General features: G+C 40.8%; 1 protein-coding gene across 1 annotated transcript in view; it reads right to left on the bottom strand.

The window, feature by feature from the left end:
• LOC106579432 (cadherin-23) overlaps nucleotides 1–19,077 on the bottom strand; it is a 692,150-nt gene that overhangs the window by 148,456 nt on the left and 524,617 nt on the right. The window contains exon 36 of the mRNA XM_082965932.1: nucleotides 3,711–3,839. Within this exon, the coding sequence (XP_082822058.1) occupies nucleotides 3,711–3,839 (129 nt within the window). The remainder of the gene's footprint in view (nucleotides 1–3,710; nucleotides 3,840–19,077) is intronic.

Raw genomic sequence — 19,077 nt, 5'->3', positions numbered from 1 at the left:
ACTGATGGTGGCGCACACCTTGTCTTCTCCGGACAAGCTTTTTTTCCGGATGCCCCAAACAATCGGAAAGGGGATTCATCGGAGAAAATGACTTTACCCCAGTTCTCAGCACTCCAATCCCTGTACCTTTTGCAGAATATCAGTCTGTCCCTGATGTTTTTCCTGGAGATAAGTGGCTTCTTTGCTGCCCTTCTTGACACCAGGCCATCCTCCAAAAGTCTTCGCCTCACTGTGTGCGCAGATGCACTCACACCTGCCTGCTGCCATTCCTGAGTAACCTCTTTACTGGTGGTGCCCCAATCCCGCAGCTGAATCAACTTCAGGAGACGTTCCTGGCGCTTGCTGGACTTTCTTGGGCGCCCTGAAGCCTTCTTCACAACAATTGAACCGCTCTCCTTGAAGTTCTTGATGATCCGATAAATGCTTGATTTAGGTGCAATCTTACTGGCAGCAATATTCTTGCCTGTGAAGCCCTTTATGTGCAAAGCAATGATGACGGCACGCTTTTCCTTGCAGGTAACCATGGCTGACAGAGGAAGAACAATGATTCCAAACACCACCCTCCTTTTGAAGCTTCCAGTCTGTTATTCGAACTCAATCAGCATGACAGAGTGATCTCCAGCCTTGTCCTCATCAACACTGTGTTAATGAGAGAATCACTGACATGATGTCAGCTAATCCTTTTGTGGCAGGGCTGAAATGCAGTGGAAATGTTTTTTGGGGATTCAGTTAATTTGCATGGCAAAGAAGGACTTTGCAATTAATTGCAATTCATCTGATCACTCTTCATAACATTCTGGAATATATGCAAATTGCCATCATACAAACTGAGGCAGCAGACTGTGAAAATTAACATTTGTGTCATTCTCAAAACTTTTGGCCACGACTGTACAGTGGTTCTCTTAGGGTTACCATATCTATTGTGTTATAGTCTCCTATATTGTTTTAACATTTCTACAAACTTCAAAGTGTTTTCCTTCCAATGGTACCAATTATGTGCATATCCTGAATTCAGGGCCTGAGCGACAGGCAGTTTACGTTGGGCACGTCAGTCAGGCGGAAATTGAGGAAAAAGGACCCTAGCCCTAACAAGTATTAACACTGCAGCACACCTTGCGGGCTGCCACAGAATTGTATGGCATGTTATTTAATTGTCAGCCATTGTTACCATTAATGCGAGTTAGTGCTAGTTTGACCACCAGAGGGCATCTTTGAGGAACATTTGATAGCCTTCAATATTGGCTGTACTAGAGAATTTAAAACCTTTTTTGTAAGAACATAGTATATGGGATTTAAAGAAATGTAGCTTAGTTAATTTGATTAATATTATCGTGTTTCTATTCCAAGAAAATGAAAAAATTAAACCCTCAGGGTTTCCGTTAGGATGGAATGGAATATATGGTGCTGCACAACATGACGTTCGGGAGTAGGCTACAGTACTAAGAGCATAACATTTCCACACCCTAATGGTAGTCTAACCAATACCCAAACGGAGATTCAGTAAAAATATAAATCAAAGATTTTTTTTCAAGACCAGTCCCCATGCTTGTCTCAGAGCAGCGCGAACAGGGTTGACCACAGCAGGTATGGTATTGCTTCAAATCCTATTGCTTCTAACTTTTTAAATAAATAAGACCTACACCACTTTTAACAGCACATTACTCAACACTAGTGAGACTCATGCCGCCTATGGTAGGTCCACAGTACATGAACATGTTTTTCTCAATGACGTGACTTTCAGCCAATAATTAGATTTAGAGGATTGGAGGATTCTAAATTAATATCTAAGGGGCATTTTTCGTTAGGGAAAATCTGATCTGTGAGAATATCTAAGGGGCTTTTATATAATTCAAAATTAATTAATAATAATAACAATAATAGTTGTTTTAAAAATAACGATATATTGGATATTATTTCGTTTTCAAATAACCTAAAGTGAGTGAGAAAAAGGCAATTCTTGAACATGGGGTGCCACATTCTTACTAATTTGTAAATAAAGCCAGTTTGTTATTTAGAATTACTTATTTATGTTTTCAGAGGGAGAGAAACCAAAAGCCCACCGTCGCCTCATGGGTCTCCCATTCACGGACGGCACAGGTATCGAACCAGCATCTGTAGCAACACCGTTTGCACTGCGATGCAGTGTCTTAGACCGCTGCGCCAGTCGGGAGGCCCCATCCACAAAGTTTTTAATGCTGATCAATTTCCTTGCACAAAGTATTTATTGTCCTGCTAATAGCCCATAATGGAACTGTACAACGTGACCGGTCGGGAGTAGGCTACAGTACTACAGTAAGAGCAAAATAATCCTTACATTTCGACACCCTAATTGAAGTCTAAGTTTCTCTTAGAATAAAAACCTTAGTAAGTAATTGTTGTAAGTTTTAGTAAGTATTACTGACGGGTGTGCGCATGCAGGACAGAGGAATAGCAATTCTTACACTATTGTTCTAAATTCAATCATCTTCTTCATCCACATCATTCAGTTATTTGAAATTCAATTTTGAAGTCATACAAATGATCAGTTTCAATTTGGTTTATGTCGCCCATTCATTGTCAGTTAGAGATACAGTAGCGCCTTGGGACCCAAAAGCATAATCAGTGCTCTAACTCCCCCTTGTGCTGGTCTGGAGCAATGAAGTAGTGACGCAGGGTACTGTACTAAACCACAAATTACCTCTAAGTCCCGCAGCATAATCACAAAACTTTTAGTTGAGCAACCACTGTACCATGGCTAAGGGCTGTATCAAGGCACTCTGCATTGGGTCTCGCATAAAAACAGCCCTTAGCCGTGGTATATTGGCCATATACCACACCCCCTCTGGCCTTATTGCTTAAATATAGCATCATTGCATCCGTCAAACAGGTAAGCCTACCCCTTATTTCTTAAATATGGCTCCAACAAAGCCATCTTGTTGTTAGTAAATTAGCCGACTCAACTTTCAGCACAGGGCACTGTCCATATTGATTTTAGAAATAGGCCTATATCCACACAGGAGCGGTGGCTGCATCTCAACTAGTCTGATCTTTTTTCTTATACAGTATTTCAAAAATAAGTTGTTACAGTTATTTGTGATATACCTATTTTAGCTAAGTTTTATTGAATTGATTAAATGTCTCGGTCCATTAGTCATGCTAAGCACAGGGTTGTCTTATAAGATCTTTTAAGGTAAGATAATTAGGTGGGTGTTTCATTTTTTCCTATTTGATGTTGTCTTGGAAAATTACATCATTAGTCATACTATCCCGTGTTTTACTGTTTAAAGAATTGTCTCTTGTTATATGCTAGTGTTTTTTCTAACCTGATACAAACTTGTCTTTGTCGGACTTAGTCATAAGACTGGGCGTACCAGATAGCATTTACATGTAGACATTCAGAAGACATTCATTGTCAGATAATAAATTGAAATATGACACGTGATGTGTAAGTGTCACGTGAACACAATGTCTATATGACGTGTACATGTCATGTGACAAGTACATGATGTGAACGTGTCAGCAGTTTGACGCCTAAGAAAAAATGTGTCTCTATTGACAATCCATGTTATTTCATGAGGGTATCTTAGGCGCTTACTAAGATGTTAGGTAACTTGGTGATCGGTATCAGTATCTACCGTAGGCTCTTTCTCGGCCCAAATTACTCTCCATATGTGTGTCTGATTGTATATGTGATTGACTCACTGACTGACGTGTGTGATTGAGTGACTCACCTCGTTGACGCTGACATTGTAGCCCCCCTGGCTCTCGATGACGGGTGTGTTATCATTGACGTCCAGGATGTTGATGATTAGAGGGAGGTCTCTGTAGCGGGGAGGCACGCCGCTGTCCATGGCACGCACCTGTCATAACACACACACATACATGCACACACATCAGTCAGTCAATCACACACACACGTCAGTCAGTCAATCACACACAAAGACAGACAGACAGATGTACACATGTGCATAAGCAGGTGGGCATACATAATAGACGCAACGATAGTTTTAGATTTATTCCTACCACTAAGCTGCTGTTCATTGATTATTGATTTCCATTACCATAGGTATCTATCTATTTATCCTGTTAATGGTAACTATTACTTCTGTTTAGATGTACAGTGCATTTGGAAAGTATTCAGATCCCTTAACGTTTCTCAACATTTTGTTACGTTACAACCTTATTCTAAAAATGATTACGTTTTTTCCTTAATCAATCTACACACAATACCCCATCATGACAAAGCAAAAACAGATTTATAAAAATAAAAAACAGAAATATCACATTTTCCTAAGTATTCAGACCCTTTACTCAGTACTCTGTTCAAGCACCTTTGGCAGCGATTACAGCCTCGAGTCTTCTTGGGTATGACACTACAGGCTTGGCACACCTCAAGCTCTGTCAGGTTGGATGGGGAGCGTCGCGTCAGAGCTATTTTCAGGTCTCTCCAGAGATGTTCGATCGGTTTCAAGTCCAGGCTCTGGCTGGGCCACTCAAGGACATTCAGAGACTTGTTCCAAAGCCACGCCTGTGTTGTCTTGGCTGTGTGCTTAGGGTTGTTGTCCTGTTGGGAGGTAAACCTTCGCTCCAGTCTGAGGACCTGAGCACTCTGGAGCAGGTTTTCATCAAGGATCTCTCTGTACTTTGCCCCATTAATCCTTCCCTCGATCCTGACTAGTCTCCCAGTCCCTGCGGCTGACAAACATCCCCACAGCATGATGCTGCCACCACCATGCTTTACCGTAGAGATGGTGCCAGGTTTCCTACAGATGTGACACTTGGCATTCAGGCCAAAGAGTTCAATCTTGTTTCTCATGGTCTGAGAGTCTTTAGGTGCCTTTTGGCAAACTCCAAGCTGGCTGTTATGTGCCTTTTACTGAGGAGTGGCTTCCCTCTGGCCACTCTACCATAAAGGCCTGATTGGTGGAGTGCTGCAGAGATGGTTGTCCTTCTGGAAGGTTCTCCCATCTCCACAGAGGAACTCTAGAGCTCTGTCAGTGTGACCATCGGGTTCTTGGTCACCTCCCTGATTAAGACCCTTGTCCCCGATTGCTCAGTTTGGCCAGGCGGCCAACTCTAGGAAGAGTCTTGGTGGTTCCAAACTTCTCCCATTTAAGAATGATGGAGGCCACTGTGTTCCACTGTTCTTCTTCAATGCTGCAGAATTGTTTTGTTAAACTTCCCCAGATCTGTGCCTCGACACAATCCTGTCTCGGAGCTCTACGGACAATATATTCAACCTCATGGCTTGGTTTTTGCTCTGACATGCACTGTCAACAGTGGGACCATATATAGACAGGTGTGTGCCTTTCCAAATAATGTCCAATCTATTGAATTTACCACATGTGGAATCCAATCAAGTTGTAGAAACATCTCAAGGATGATCAACGGAAGCAGGATGCACCTGAGCTCAATTTCGTGTCTCATAGCAAAGGGTCTGAATACTTATGTAAATTAGGTATTTCTGTTTTTAATACATTTGCAAAAAAATTAAAATAAACTGTTTTTGCTTTTTCATTATGGGGTATTGTGTGGATTTCTGAGGATTTTTTTTATTTAATCAATTTTAGAATAAATGTGTAACGTAACTGTGGAAAAAGTCAAAGGGGTCTGAATACTTTCCGAATGCATTGTATATATTACCATTGGTATATTACCATAAGTATTTATATATTCCTGCTACCAGTCACTTTTCAGCCCTGTTTACATGTACATCCACCTATCACCCCTACACTGACACTCTTGCACACACTCACACTAACACCCACACACTTTCACTTACACTCAACCCACACACACACCCACCCACCCACCCACCCACCACTTATGCTTCTGCCATACTGTTTAATATATTATTATTAATCTTGCTACTCCTGATTTTCATCCTGACCCTGTATATACTGTGGCTTCCTATCTTGTTAAACATTTTTTTAACCCTTTTATTAGTTATACTATTTTGAGATTGATTACTGCACTGTTGGGTAGGGCTTGCAAGTTACGCATTTCTGCATACTTGTGCATGTGACAAATAAAACTTGAACTATTAGGTTTTGATTGGCCAATGCATGTTAAATTGACCTTTTCCTCTTCTCCTTTCTCTGTCAATAGTCCATATTCCTGAACAAAATTTGGCACATCAGCTGAGAACTCTATACCCTGTGATCTGTTCGCTAGTGTTTTTTGCAAAAGGTGGGTTGAAAAATGTGCACTATCCCATAGGCACTTTTTTAAATGACCTTACACTTGAATCACAGAGAAAGATGAATTACGACCACTTGCATTTCAATATTCGAGAAAGGTATAGTTGATGTAATTAAAACCAATATTTTATCTGCTATCATTCCCATTCAAAAATGAAGGAAAACTAACTAATTGCTAATAAGGACAAATATAAACATCATTAGGATTATAGATCTTACAGTCTCAGTCAAAGTGAGAATGCAGCATTCCTTGATTGGTTATCTATCTGATCTATGTTCAGGGCTGTGACTTTGTTCTCCTGTCTTGACTACTTGGCACGCTTAGCAACCAGTAGGAAGCAGCACAAAATATTAGCTAGCTACATAGTGTTATATCCTGACAATATTGACGCTCAATATATTTAGTTAAATTCTCAGCGATATTCGCAATTGAATTCAAGGCCAGAATGCTTTAATTTTATGTTTCTGTTAGCTTTAGTTGTAGATAGGTCTCTAGCTAGCACCTAGGCTCCAGAGTTAAACGTCCTGTCCCAGCGACCAACAACTAGGTAGTATAGCCATAGCTACCTCTCCAACCGGTGATGGCCACAGAGGAATGCCTCTGCTATCAGGAGTGTGCACAGAGGCAGGAACTGTGAGCAGAAATTGTGAGGCCCACCCCAGCATTGGCCCCCACAAGGACAGAGGAATACTTACCACCTTCTTCCACATGCCAAATAAGAACTGTAGTAGGTAGCCCAGACCAGAGGGAGTGGGAGGACAGATGTCCATCAGGTTAGTTATTTCATTGAATTCATTACTTTTTTCACAAACTCCTTTGCTGCATCTAAGTTAGCTAACGTTAGCTAGAACCAGTCTAGCTAACTAGACTTGTTCTACCTAGCTGACTTATATCACCAGCTCAAGTTAACGTTACATTAATTAATTTCCATACTAATAGAAAGCTACATTGTGAAAAAGGTAATGAAACAATATAGCCAGCTACCAAACAAACATTCCCATACTGATGTAACGTTACTGAAATACCAGTCTGAAAAGCCCATGGCTTTGTATATAGAGGCATGTTCATTCAATGTTTTGTGTGGAGGATGTAGTCTACCTGGAAGGAATGTCACTATTTTTTACCCATACAATCCTGCCCATTTATTTTAGCAATCCCCCAATCCCAGATATTACAACTGGAAATGGCAATGATGGTATCAGCTGGGTAACATGCTATTTATGGTGCTTGACAGATATTAGTTTTGTTCTTTGTGGACAATTACGCCTTGCTGCCTACAGGCTGTGCCTGGAGTGGGCCCTGGGAAGAGAACCAAGTAGTGCTGCCGGCGTGTGTCGTCAGCTCCACCAGGAGGAAATTCCTCTCTCCTGATTGGCACTACGAGGGGTTCCTGGAGGTTGAGGAGTCGCAAGGTATAATATATTAAATGTTTAATTTAAAACATAAAAAAACAGGCTTACTGCACATCCTTGTCATTATTCTATGCATAACTTCATTCAAGAGTTTTCTACATCACTTGCAGTTGAACAGGTTTAGAGGAGGGTTAATATATCAGAGGCCACAAAAGTTAAATGCATGCTTTATTCAGATACATGGTTGTCTCCTATTACAGAGTTGTGCTGTAAACTACAGGTAGCCACTATTCATGGAGGGCAGGTTAACCGTGAGGTAACCCTAATCCTACTGTGAAGACCAGGGGTACCTACAGGGAAGAAAATACAAACAGAGAGAAAAGTCAGGTGGCAATAAATTCTTACCAGGTCCCATTGGTCTCTCAAAATGAAATTAGTTTACACTGCACTAATTCCATGAATCGCAGGAGGGAAAAGGGTCAGCTGATCTCACCTGTCTTATGCAAAGTGTCGGTCCTGGTGATGGTCCCCAAACGTGTCGCAGAGACACACTGACGTCAACCACCACATCCCTGTTTCGCTCCAAAACCTGACCGGAGATAGAGACACCTATCACATGCATGTACACTACCGTTCAAAAGTTTGGGGTCACTTAGAAATGTCCTTGTTTTTGAAAGAAAAGCACATTTTTGTTCATTGAAATAACATCAAATTGATCAGAAATACAGTGTAGACAATGTTAATGTTGTAAACGACTATTGTAGCTGGAAACGGAGGATGTGTAATGGAATATCTATGTACATAGATATACAGAGGCCCATTATCAGCAACCATCACTCCTGTGTTCCAATGGCAAGTTGTGTTAGCTAATCCAAGTTTATCATTTTAAAAGGCTAATTGATCATTAGAAAACCCTTTTGCAATTATGTTAGCACAGCTGAAAACTGTTGTCCTGATTAAAGAAGCAATAAAACTGGCCTTCTTTAGACTAGTTGAGTATCTGGAGCATCAGCATTTGTGGGTTCGATGGCTAGAAAATAAGACCTTTCTTCTGACACTCGTCAGTCTATTTTTGTTCTGAGAACAGTGCAAACTGGCTCTAACCAGAACAGAAAGAGGAGTGGGAAGCCCCGGTGCACAACTGAGCTAGAGGACAAGTACATTAGAGTGTCTAGTTTGAGAAACAGACACCTCACAAGTCCTCAACTGGCAGTTTCATTAAATAGTACCCGCAAAACACCAGTCTCAATGTCAACAGTGAAGAGACCCCAAACCTTTGAACGGTAGTGTACATTACCAACTTTAATAACTGAATGGTGTGAAATGAACACATGAACACCAGCCTAATGTGCTAAGCCCAAGGTAAACATTGGTTTGTCACACTTTTTCCCCAGCCCTATTGCAACAGTGCAGTAATCAATATCAAAATAATACAACTAATAAAAAGGGTAAAACATTTTTGGGGATGAAACGAATTGCATTCTAAACTGAAGACCGTGATAGGTGACTATTGGAGTTAGATGTGTTAGCAGGGGCAAAAGTGTGTCACCAACCAGGCATTGAGGCCTCGAGTTGAACAGTTAGGTCAAAGCAATGCATAGCCAAATATAAGTATTTCCGGCATATTTAGCTCGCTAAATAATTGTCTAGGTAGCTAATGTTATAACTTTCAGGACCTACAGTAGGGACCTACGCTGACAGGTACAACTATTGGTAACATCAGTTGCAGGAGGATTAAAATGCTAAATAGCAAGCCTGTAGTTGTTAATGGTACACAGATGACATCAGCAAGACAGAGCATTTAATAAACCTGGATAGACAGGCATCGTTGAAATATACACGTTTTGATTCTTATGATTGTAGTTCTGGCCTACCATGATGAGCCTGCCACATCCAGTGCAAATTCATGGCCTCCTACAGCCCCCGGCTCTTCTCTGAAAGCACCATCTCCTGAAATACCAAACAAAACAGGGAGTTAGACATGGTAGGTTACACATAAACCCTTTTTCTTTCCAAGACTCATTTTGAGGAGTATTGAGTCTACTTGCATCTAATCCTCTTTATTCTTTATTTTAGAATAATCATACATAAAAATAAAGTATATTCAACAATCGGAGCCTGGTCCGATAATCCAAATTATTGAGGTCTACTATCTGAGCAATTTATAATCCTGTCTCAATGCAAAAGTGCTCAGACTGTTGATAGCAAGAGCAGAGATTGGGAAAACATGTCTATTTGCACATTTGGTCTAATTTCAAAGGGAATTTAGCCATAATCCAACATTTTAAATTCCACTTTTACACATCTCCAGTCAACATGAACAATACAATACAAACCTGTGTCTTCACCGTCCTCTGGTGGCTCAGCCTCCAGCCTCCACTGGAGATATAAAACCCATTAGGACCACAGGTTGGCAACAGAGGTTAAAGGCAGGGTTGCATGATAATGTTGTGAAGAGCAATGGCGAGACCAAAGTGACCGTCTAACAGTATTTCTAGGAGAGGTCTATTACATGTCTGTATGGTCTGATACAAAGTATTATCAAATTACCCTTGTGCTGACTGTCTTGAAGATGCCTTTGTTCACATTGTCACTCTTCACTGACGTCACAGGTGGAGCACTTGAAGGATAATAATATGATAACAATAATAAGGTTGTTGGTCATTTCATAAAGATATAGCTTCATAGATAAACAACAGATGACAACCTAAATAGGGTATTGTATGTGTATTTAATCAAAGTATGGGCCCATGGTGGATCAGGGCATAGATGAATACACCACTACAGCTGGGAAGAAATTAAACATCAGGGTGTTGTTGTAGAAACCTTTAAACAACTGCGAGTCACAAACAGAAACAGCATGTCCAACTTAAGTATGGCATTGACCTCTAATTCAAAGCTCCCTAAAACCTAGCCACTGCGCTTTCGAGTGTGGACATCTCAGAGTTCACACTCGTCGCTAACATATACAGTGCCTTCAGAAAGTATACCTATTCCTTGACTTATTCCACATTTTTTGTGCAGCCTGAATTCAAAATGGATTACATAAAAACTATTCACACCCCTTTTCTGTGACACTCCAAATTGAGCTCAGGTGCATCCAAATTCCATTGATCATCCTTGAGACATCGCTACAACTTGATTGGAGTCCACCTGTGGCCAATTAAATAGTTTGGACATGATTTAGAAAGAAACACAACTGTTTATATAAGGTCCCACAGTTGACAGTTGCATGTCAGTGATGTTATGATGGAAAAGATGGCGGAAGCTGGTGTAGAGCGTAAATATAATGCCGGGGAATCAAGGAGAATTGGAATGTTGTCCAAAAGAATAGAATACGGAGCAAAGTAGCATACAGTGATAAGAATGTCCCTTATCTTGTAGGAGTATGTTTTGTTAATGAGATGCAGCTGATTGGACTACCAATTTTGAAGAATCCATTTGATATATCCAAACTGGTAGAGAGTGCTGGGTTTGGTGAAGGCTGTGAGGATCACGAGAGGCGGGCTTGTTTAGATGTTTTGTTCTTCTGAGGATCGGAAGGAGTGTATGTTGCATCTCACCCAATTTATTAAGAAGCTTGATGTGTGTGTGTTCTGTTTTGTCTTTTCAGAACAGGGCACCCCTCAAGGGGGTAATATCTGCCATTTCCTGGGAAGTCGATGTTGCAGAGATTAAAAATATTCCTGGAGTGTTTGATGCTAGTCGGATGAATCGTGTGGTGAATGAAGAAAAAGTGAAGAGTCTATCTGTTCTTTTTTTATATGGAGTCTCTCCCTACTCAAGTGCAGTTGGGATTTATAAACTACAGAGTCTGGGCAATTGTTCCAAGATCAATGCAGTGTGATCATTGTAAAGCTTTTGGACTTGTTTCAAGTGTTTGCATAAGGGAGAAGCTGAGATGTTCTAGTTGTGGAAAAGATCATGTCGTGTTTTAAAAGTGATGAAAATGTGACAAGTTGCAATTGTGGTGGGAACCATGAAGCCAAGTCTTTGTAATGCCCAACAAGGGTGAAAGGTGGCAAAAGTCAGGTCTGTCCAGAGCAGGTGCTGTTAAAAGGGTTGACGGTTCGAATGGTACTCCTGAAGAGTCCATGGTGGTGGATAGGCCTTCACTGAAGGCTGCAGGGGTTGTTTTATTTTGGGTGGATTAAGTTAGTTTTCCCTATCACATATGGGTTTAATCTTTACCTTAGTTTTTTCAACTCTGTCCAGTTGGTGGAGGTAATACACCTTTTTGGGTTGTAGTCTGCCATAAAACCCACAGAAGAAGTGCATATCAGAAAATATACCATGAAGTCCAAGGAACTGTCTGTAGATCTCCGAGATCTGTGATGAGGCATAAATCTGGGGAACGGTATAAAACTATTTCCAAAGTGTTGAAAGTTTCCAAGAGCACAGTGGTCTCTGTCAAAAGCTTGCCGTCAGGGAGGTGACCAAGAACCCAATGACACCTCTGACAGAACTACAGAGTTCCTTGGCTGAGATGGGAGAACCTGCCAGAAGGACAACAGTCTAAAGTACTTCACCAATCTGGGTTTTATGGGAGAATGGCCAGACTGAAGCTACTCTGGAGTTAAAATACATATGACAGCACACCTGGAGTTTGGAAAAAGGCAGACTCTGTGGTCTGATGAGGTCTGATGAGACAAAAATGTAACTCTTTGCCCTGAATGCAAAGCGCAATGTCTGGAGAACCAAATGGAGCCAAATACAGGCAAATCCTTGATGAGAACTTGCTTCAGAGTGAAAATGACATTAGACTGATATTCATTTCAACAAGACAACGACCTCAAGCATACAGCCAAAGCAACACTGAAATGGCTTCAGAACAAGAACGTGAAAGTCCTTGTGTAGCCCAGCCAAAGCCCAGACTTGAATCCCACAAAAATATGTTAAGACTTGAAGAGCTTGAGAAAATCTGCAAGGAAGAATGAGAGAATCCAGATGTGCACAGCTGATATAGACATACCCAAGACGACTCCAAGCTGTAGTCGCCACCAAAAACCTTTCCACAAAGTATTGACTCAGGCTTGTGAAAATTAGATGTGTTATTTTTCAATAACTTTGCAAACATTTCAAAAAACATGTTTTCACTTTGTCATTATGGAGTAATGTGTTGTGTCTTTGGCTATGCCGGATTAAGTGATATGACATGCTATCCTATAAAATTCTTTCTCTGTAATTAATATCACCTGATTCGCTAATCATGTAAATTTAATTAACTAGAAAGTCTGGACACCACGGAAGAGTGTTTATAGAGCCGTTACCTTCTGAATAAACTCTTAAAAACGTAGTAATATTTCACATCGTTAGCCATCAATATTAATCCTCATCTTATTTTCAGTCTCATAATGAAAGTTGTAAACCAAGAATTATCTTCACGAACCCTGGCTAACAAGTTGAATCAGCAATACAAAATTGGGTTTAATTATTTGTTTACTAAATACCTAACTAATCACACAGAATTACATATACACAGAATACAAATTATGTCATACAGAAAACGCCCCTGGTGGACGGAGCCGACATGGCGGCTTGTTACACAAAGAAAGGGGGTTGGGCTTGAATGAAAGAGCGGGAAGACTGAGGAACAAAAGAAACAGCAGCTATGCTATCGTAAATACAGAATCTTATGCATTCTAAATTACCGCCCATTTGGAAAAGGAAAATGCAATAAATATTTTCTCTGAGCTGCGCTTCGGTAGATTGGTCGTAGATGCTGGCCGGGTTGGAAAACAGAGATCTTCCTGTCCTCGGAAGAATGTCTCTGGTGGTAAATTGGATACGTTGTGGTATCTTCGTCGTGTGTTAGACTGGATCTGTCGTCCGTCCTTTCCTAGCCCACGTCTACAGCGGCCGCTGCTAACTCAATGGCTAGGAAGTATCACTTCTGTAGTGAATAAGTTCAAAGTTCATACCATTCGCAACCAAAGCTCACGCCGAGGTTGGCTTAGTTCTGTACTTGATATGTGTATCCTTTTAACGCAGAGGCTTCAGACCTCCCGTAGTGGAACTCTGGTTACATTGTGTCATTGTCTTATATAGTGGCGAGGGGAGAAGGGTGTGTTTCATTGTTTATAACCCCTGTCTCTTCACAGGGGTGGGCCACTGATTAAGCAGGGCACTTTCCTTATGAAAACCCAATTCTCTCATTTGGAAGCTAAAATTACATTTAATCTCCTAACAAACAATCTCAATATCAAACATTTAAATTGCACAACAATTCCATGTGAATTTCATAACTAGAATATGTAGACTTTCCCAGGTACAGTTTATGTCGTCCTGTCATCAGTCATAATGTCTCAGATGACAACCAAACTGACATCCATACTCATTAAGTTCCAACGCATATTTCCAACTGGTTCTATTACCGAAATATGGTTCCTTTTCCCCATTTGTTTGATGTTCCCAGACTCTCTCTATTTAACAAAGGCTATTCAACAGTCCTTCAGTAGGGTCAGAGAGAGAGGGGAAGGGAGAAAGGTATTTATGGGGGGGTCATAAACCTTACCCACAGGCCAACGTCATGACAGTGTCTAGATGGGTGATTTAAAAAAAATTTAATCCATTTTGAATTCAGGCTGTAACACAACAAAATGTGGATTAAGTCTAGGGCTATGAATACTTTCTGAAGGTACAGTATATCCCGGATGACTAAACAGTCCCTTTAGGCTACAAGTCAGAATGTTGAATACATTCATGAGAACATACTCTACCTGTTGTCCACTGAGTTTCATCCTTATGCAGTTATAAATTTGATACAAAATATCCACAGGAAAGTATTATTAAACCAACTTAAAAACGTCTCTCTCTGTAGTAAACGACAGGACAGGGAAGCGAACCGATGTCTCTGGCCTACACCATATGCATCGCGCCAATAGGGTTAACCCACTTGTTGGGAATTGTAATATGGCTCATATATAAGGATAACCACAATGCTTTCTTTTGGATATTTTTTAATCAAATTTCCAACAGCATAATGACAAAGTGGACAACTGGCAGAGTAAGTTGAAATGGCAGTTTATTCAGCATTCTGGTTATACAAGGCACATTAAGAAAATTGCCATGGATATAAAGCTGACCTAATCTCACCAAGCTAGCTTGCTATTATTAGATAAGAAGATCGTAACATTACTTACTGCACCTGCAATGTCTTGTTGTTTACACCTGTATCAAGTAGGTAGTGCACTATGGAGGAAAACAGGGAACAAAATAGCACATTTTTGATTATTAAAAAAAAGAACAGCTAGTTACTATATTATCCCACGTCTGGCTTGGGCACGACCTCTCCAGCCCTTTGATGTATAATACAGTAATGTATACAAGTTAATGTAATCAAAAAGGTCTGACTGGCTGGCTAGCTAGCTAACTTAGCTACTCTTGACTCAAATCCACAAATTCACTGCCACTGTTGCGCATAATGTCTCTCCCATTTAGCTAGCTAACTCGGTAGCTAAAACTTTGCAGCTAGCTAAATTTACATTTTACATTTACGTCATTTAGCAGACGCTCTTATCCAGAGCGACTAGCTAGTACATTAAGTTAAACAACATTAAAGTTACCTTTTTTATCTCCTGAATTATCTTCTTCGGGGCAAATCTTTATCCAAGCCAATTTTTGGAAATTGAGGTGCTCCTCTGTAGCTAGGTTTCTTGTCGTGGTGGGGGTTTAAGTATGAACCACAGGACAAATCATCTAGCTACTTTGAGGTAACATTAGTGTGCAGATCGTTTGGTTCTTCAGGTATGTAATTTTTTACTCAAAATTGAACTATAGAAAGAAAATGTATAATGGGCTGTGTCGAGTTACAAATAACAAACACACATTCAATCGCAGCAATGCCAATAATTATGTGAAAGTGGATATCACATTCGCGCTATGGTGCTTAAATTCTGCTTCAGCGTTTCCATGATGTGCCTCTTCTATTCGAGAGCTGAGCTTTTTAACCACTGTCACAGTGGTAGGAGGAGCATTATATGTCAATCATAAGCTCCGCCCTTACATCTCAATCTACAGAATCGACACTCGATTTTGTTTACTTTTATCAAAGCAACCAATGACGGAACAGTATCTGGCTTTGTCCCAAGACCATAGTTTCCTGTTCAACACAAAATATATATTTTTAGAATGTAGAAGTTAATGCCGTAGTAGAAAATTACTTTTTTGGTAAAAATTACTGCAATAACTGATGTTGGCTACACACTGTCCCTTGACTTGCAGTACATAGCCTACTCCCTCCATTGAGCAGTAGACTATCACGGTGACATACAGATTGGCAGTAACAATCTAACAAGTAATTTTTCGTGTAGGCTGATATCCTTCTCCAAATAAAATCGAGTTGGGTGGAAACAATTGGCCACGTTAGATACTGCTGAAGGCATGTGATAGGCTACAGCTGCGCGAACCCACCATAGACATTGGGCGAGTTTGTTTTGCATGGCCCGGTGCCCCGGGTGGGTGGAGATTTTATTTAAGGACCAATGGAATTGTCTAAAATCAACAAACTCCACCTAACCAGGGCACCGGGCCATGCAAAACGAACTAGTCCATTAAAACCAGGGAAGTAACTGACTTCGGCATTCACAACTATGTGAAGCGAGCCACAATAAGGATTAGCCACAATAGTGGAAAGTGCAGTTCGCCTTCAAAACACAAGTCCCCAATTGAAAGTCATGCAAACGGATAAAAACATTGGAATCATGCCATATTTGGACTAGATAATGCAAAAAAAAAAGGTCAGAATGTTGTTAAATAAATTAAACAAAAGACAATTAGTTAATTTGACACAAAAACATAAGAAATCAGTTGAAATCGCTGTGGATATACTTACACTGAACAAAAATATAAATGCAACATATAAAGTGTTGGTCCCATATTTTTGGAGCTGAAAAAAAACATCCTAGAAATATTCCATGCTCACAAAAAGCTTATCTCTCTCAAATTGTGTGCACAAGCTTGTTTACATTCCTGTTAGTGAGCATTTCTCCTTTGCCAAGATAATCCATACACTTGGCAGGTGTGGCATATGACAAACATTTACATTTACATTTTAGTCATTTAGCAGACGCTCTTATCCAGAGCGTCTGAGTGCATACATTTCATACATTTCCTAAATTTCATTTCATTTCATGCATTCTTTTTTTTGTTTTGTTTTTTTGTTCACCAAAAAGCTGATTAAACAGCATGATCATGTCACAGTTGCACCCTATGCTGGAGGCAATAAAAGGCCACTCTAAAATATGCAGATTAGTCACACAACACAATGCGACAGATGTCTCAAGTTTTGAAGGAGCGTGCAATTGACATGCTGACGGCAGGCATGTTCACCAGAGCTGTTGCCAGATAATTGAATGTTAATTTCTCTACCATAAGCCACCTCCTATGTTGTTTTTGAAAATTTGGCAGTACGTCCAGCTGCCCTCACAACTGCAGACCGTGTGTAACCACGCCAACCCAGGACCTCCACATCCGGCTTTTTTATCCGGCTTCTTCACCTGCGGGATCGTCTGAGACCAGCCACCCGAACAGCTGATGAAACTGTCGGTTTGCACACCCGAAGAATTTCTGCACAAACTGTCAGAAACCATCTCAGGAAAGCTCATCTGTGTGCTTGTCGTCCTCACCAGGGTTTTGACCTGACTGCAATTCGGTGTCGTAACAGACTTCAGTGGGCTAATTCTCACCTAAAATGGGCACTGGCACGCTGGATAATTGAGCTCTTCATTGATGGCAATTTGAATGCACAGCTATACCGTGATGAGATTCTGAGGCCCATTGTCGTGCCATTCAGCCGCCGCCATCACCTCATGTTTCAGCATCAGTGGAGGCTCCTCAGAGGAGGAAGGGGAGGACCATCCTCAGTGAATTTCATAAAAAAATGTAAATGGTAAAACATTTAAAAAAGTTATCCTTTTTAGATAAAACTATACTAAATATAACCACACCACTAAATAATTTATTAAAACACACTATTATGCAAAGAAGGTAGCCTCAACAGTACTCTGTAGGGTAGCACCATGGTGTAGCCGGAGGACAGCTAGCTTCCGTCCTCCTCTGGGTACATTGACTTCAATACAAAACTTAGGATGCTCATGGTTCTTTACCTCCTTCCATCGACTTACACAGTAATTATAACAACTTCTGGAGGACATCCTCCGGCCTATCAGAGCTCTTGCAGGATGAATTGACATGTTGTCCACCCAATCAAAGGATCAGAGAATTAATACAGTACTGAACACATAAGTTACTGCTAGATATCACTGCAGTGTATAAAACGTGGTGAGTGGTTGACTCGAAGAGAGAGAAAGACAATAGTTGAACAATTTTGAACAAATTAATTTCTTCCAAAAAGAAGGTGAAGCAAGAAATAGAGAAAGAGTGGCATTTTTTTCAGTTTCACTTAGCTAGCAAATGCAGCTAGCTAGTTTAACCTACTGAAACACCCTGCTAAAAGAGATGGATGCTATGTTAGCTAGCTGGCTATGACTTTCCAACAAAACACTGGAACTCTTCATGTCAAGGTAAGCTTTTGGTATTACAAATTTATTTCCACCAGGGCCCACCGACGTTACTGCATGATTTTAGCTCGGTTTACTAACGCATTAGTTCTATTAGCTATGCTGACTATGATGTTACTTGAGCCATTATGGTGACAACGATGTAGGCTGTGTCTAACGGTTTGGCTTGGAAAGCATTTTTCGCCTGGTCACATACAGCTGATGTGTTGTGCATTGAAGTCCACAAGCGAAGGGAGGAGGAGGAGGAGGAGAGCACATAGATGCGAGAAGGAATACAATGTTGCTACTATGAAAGTGAACTGGGTTTACATGTGATCAGGGGTGTATTTATTCTGCCGATTCTGTTGAAAAACGTTTCACCCTATATCAGCTAGATGCAGGCAAGAGTGTGCAAGGCGGTATTGTCTGTCCATGTGTCACTTTCTGTCACTTCAAATGTGTCTCTCGACCTTTGTGCACCTACGTTGTAAACTTTCATTCATACGCTCGGGAAAATGGGTATATTCAAGTATCATGCAGTACTCGAATATAGTAGTGTCATGTAGTAGCCTAAACCTATCGCTGTTACATTGAACTGGGTGAATGGAATATGAATGAGAGTCATCTAATATGCTGTAATAGAAATAAGGCCATGCTCATGAAAAAAATGGTCCTCCCTCATCTTAAACGGCACTGACCGCCACTGTTCAGTATGATAATGCATAGCCCCATGTCGCAAGGATCTGTACACAATTCCTGGAAGCTGAAAATATCCCAGTACTTCCATGGCCTACATACTCACCAGACATGCCACCCATTGAGCACGTTTGGGATGCTCTGGATCGATGACTATGACAGCGTGTTCCAATTCCCACAAATATCCAGCAACTTCGCACAGCTATTGAAGAGGAGTGGGACAACATTCCACAGGCCACAATCAACAGCCTGATCAACTCTATGCGAAGGAGAACTATCGCGCTGCATGAGGCAAATTGTGGTCACACCAGAAACTGACTGGTTTCCTCATCCACACCCCTAGTTGTTTT

The sequence above is a fragment of the Salmo salar genome, chromosome 19, assembly GCF_965601325.2.
Source record: "Salmo salar chromosome 19, fSalSal1, whole genome shotgun sequence".
Taxonomy (NCBI): Eukaryota; Metazoa; Chordata; class Actinopteri; order Salmoniformes; family Salmonidae; genus Salmo; species Salmo salar.
This window is presented reverse-complemented; position numbering and strand designations above follow the sequence as displayed.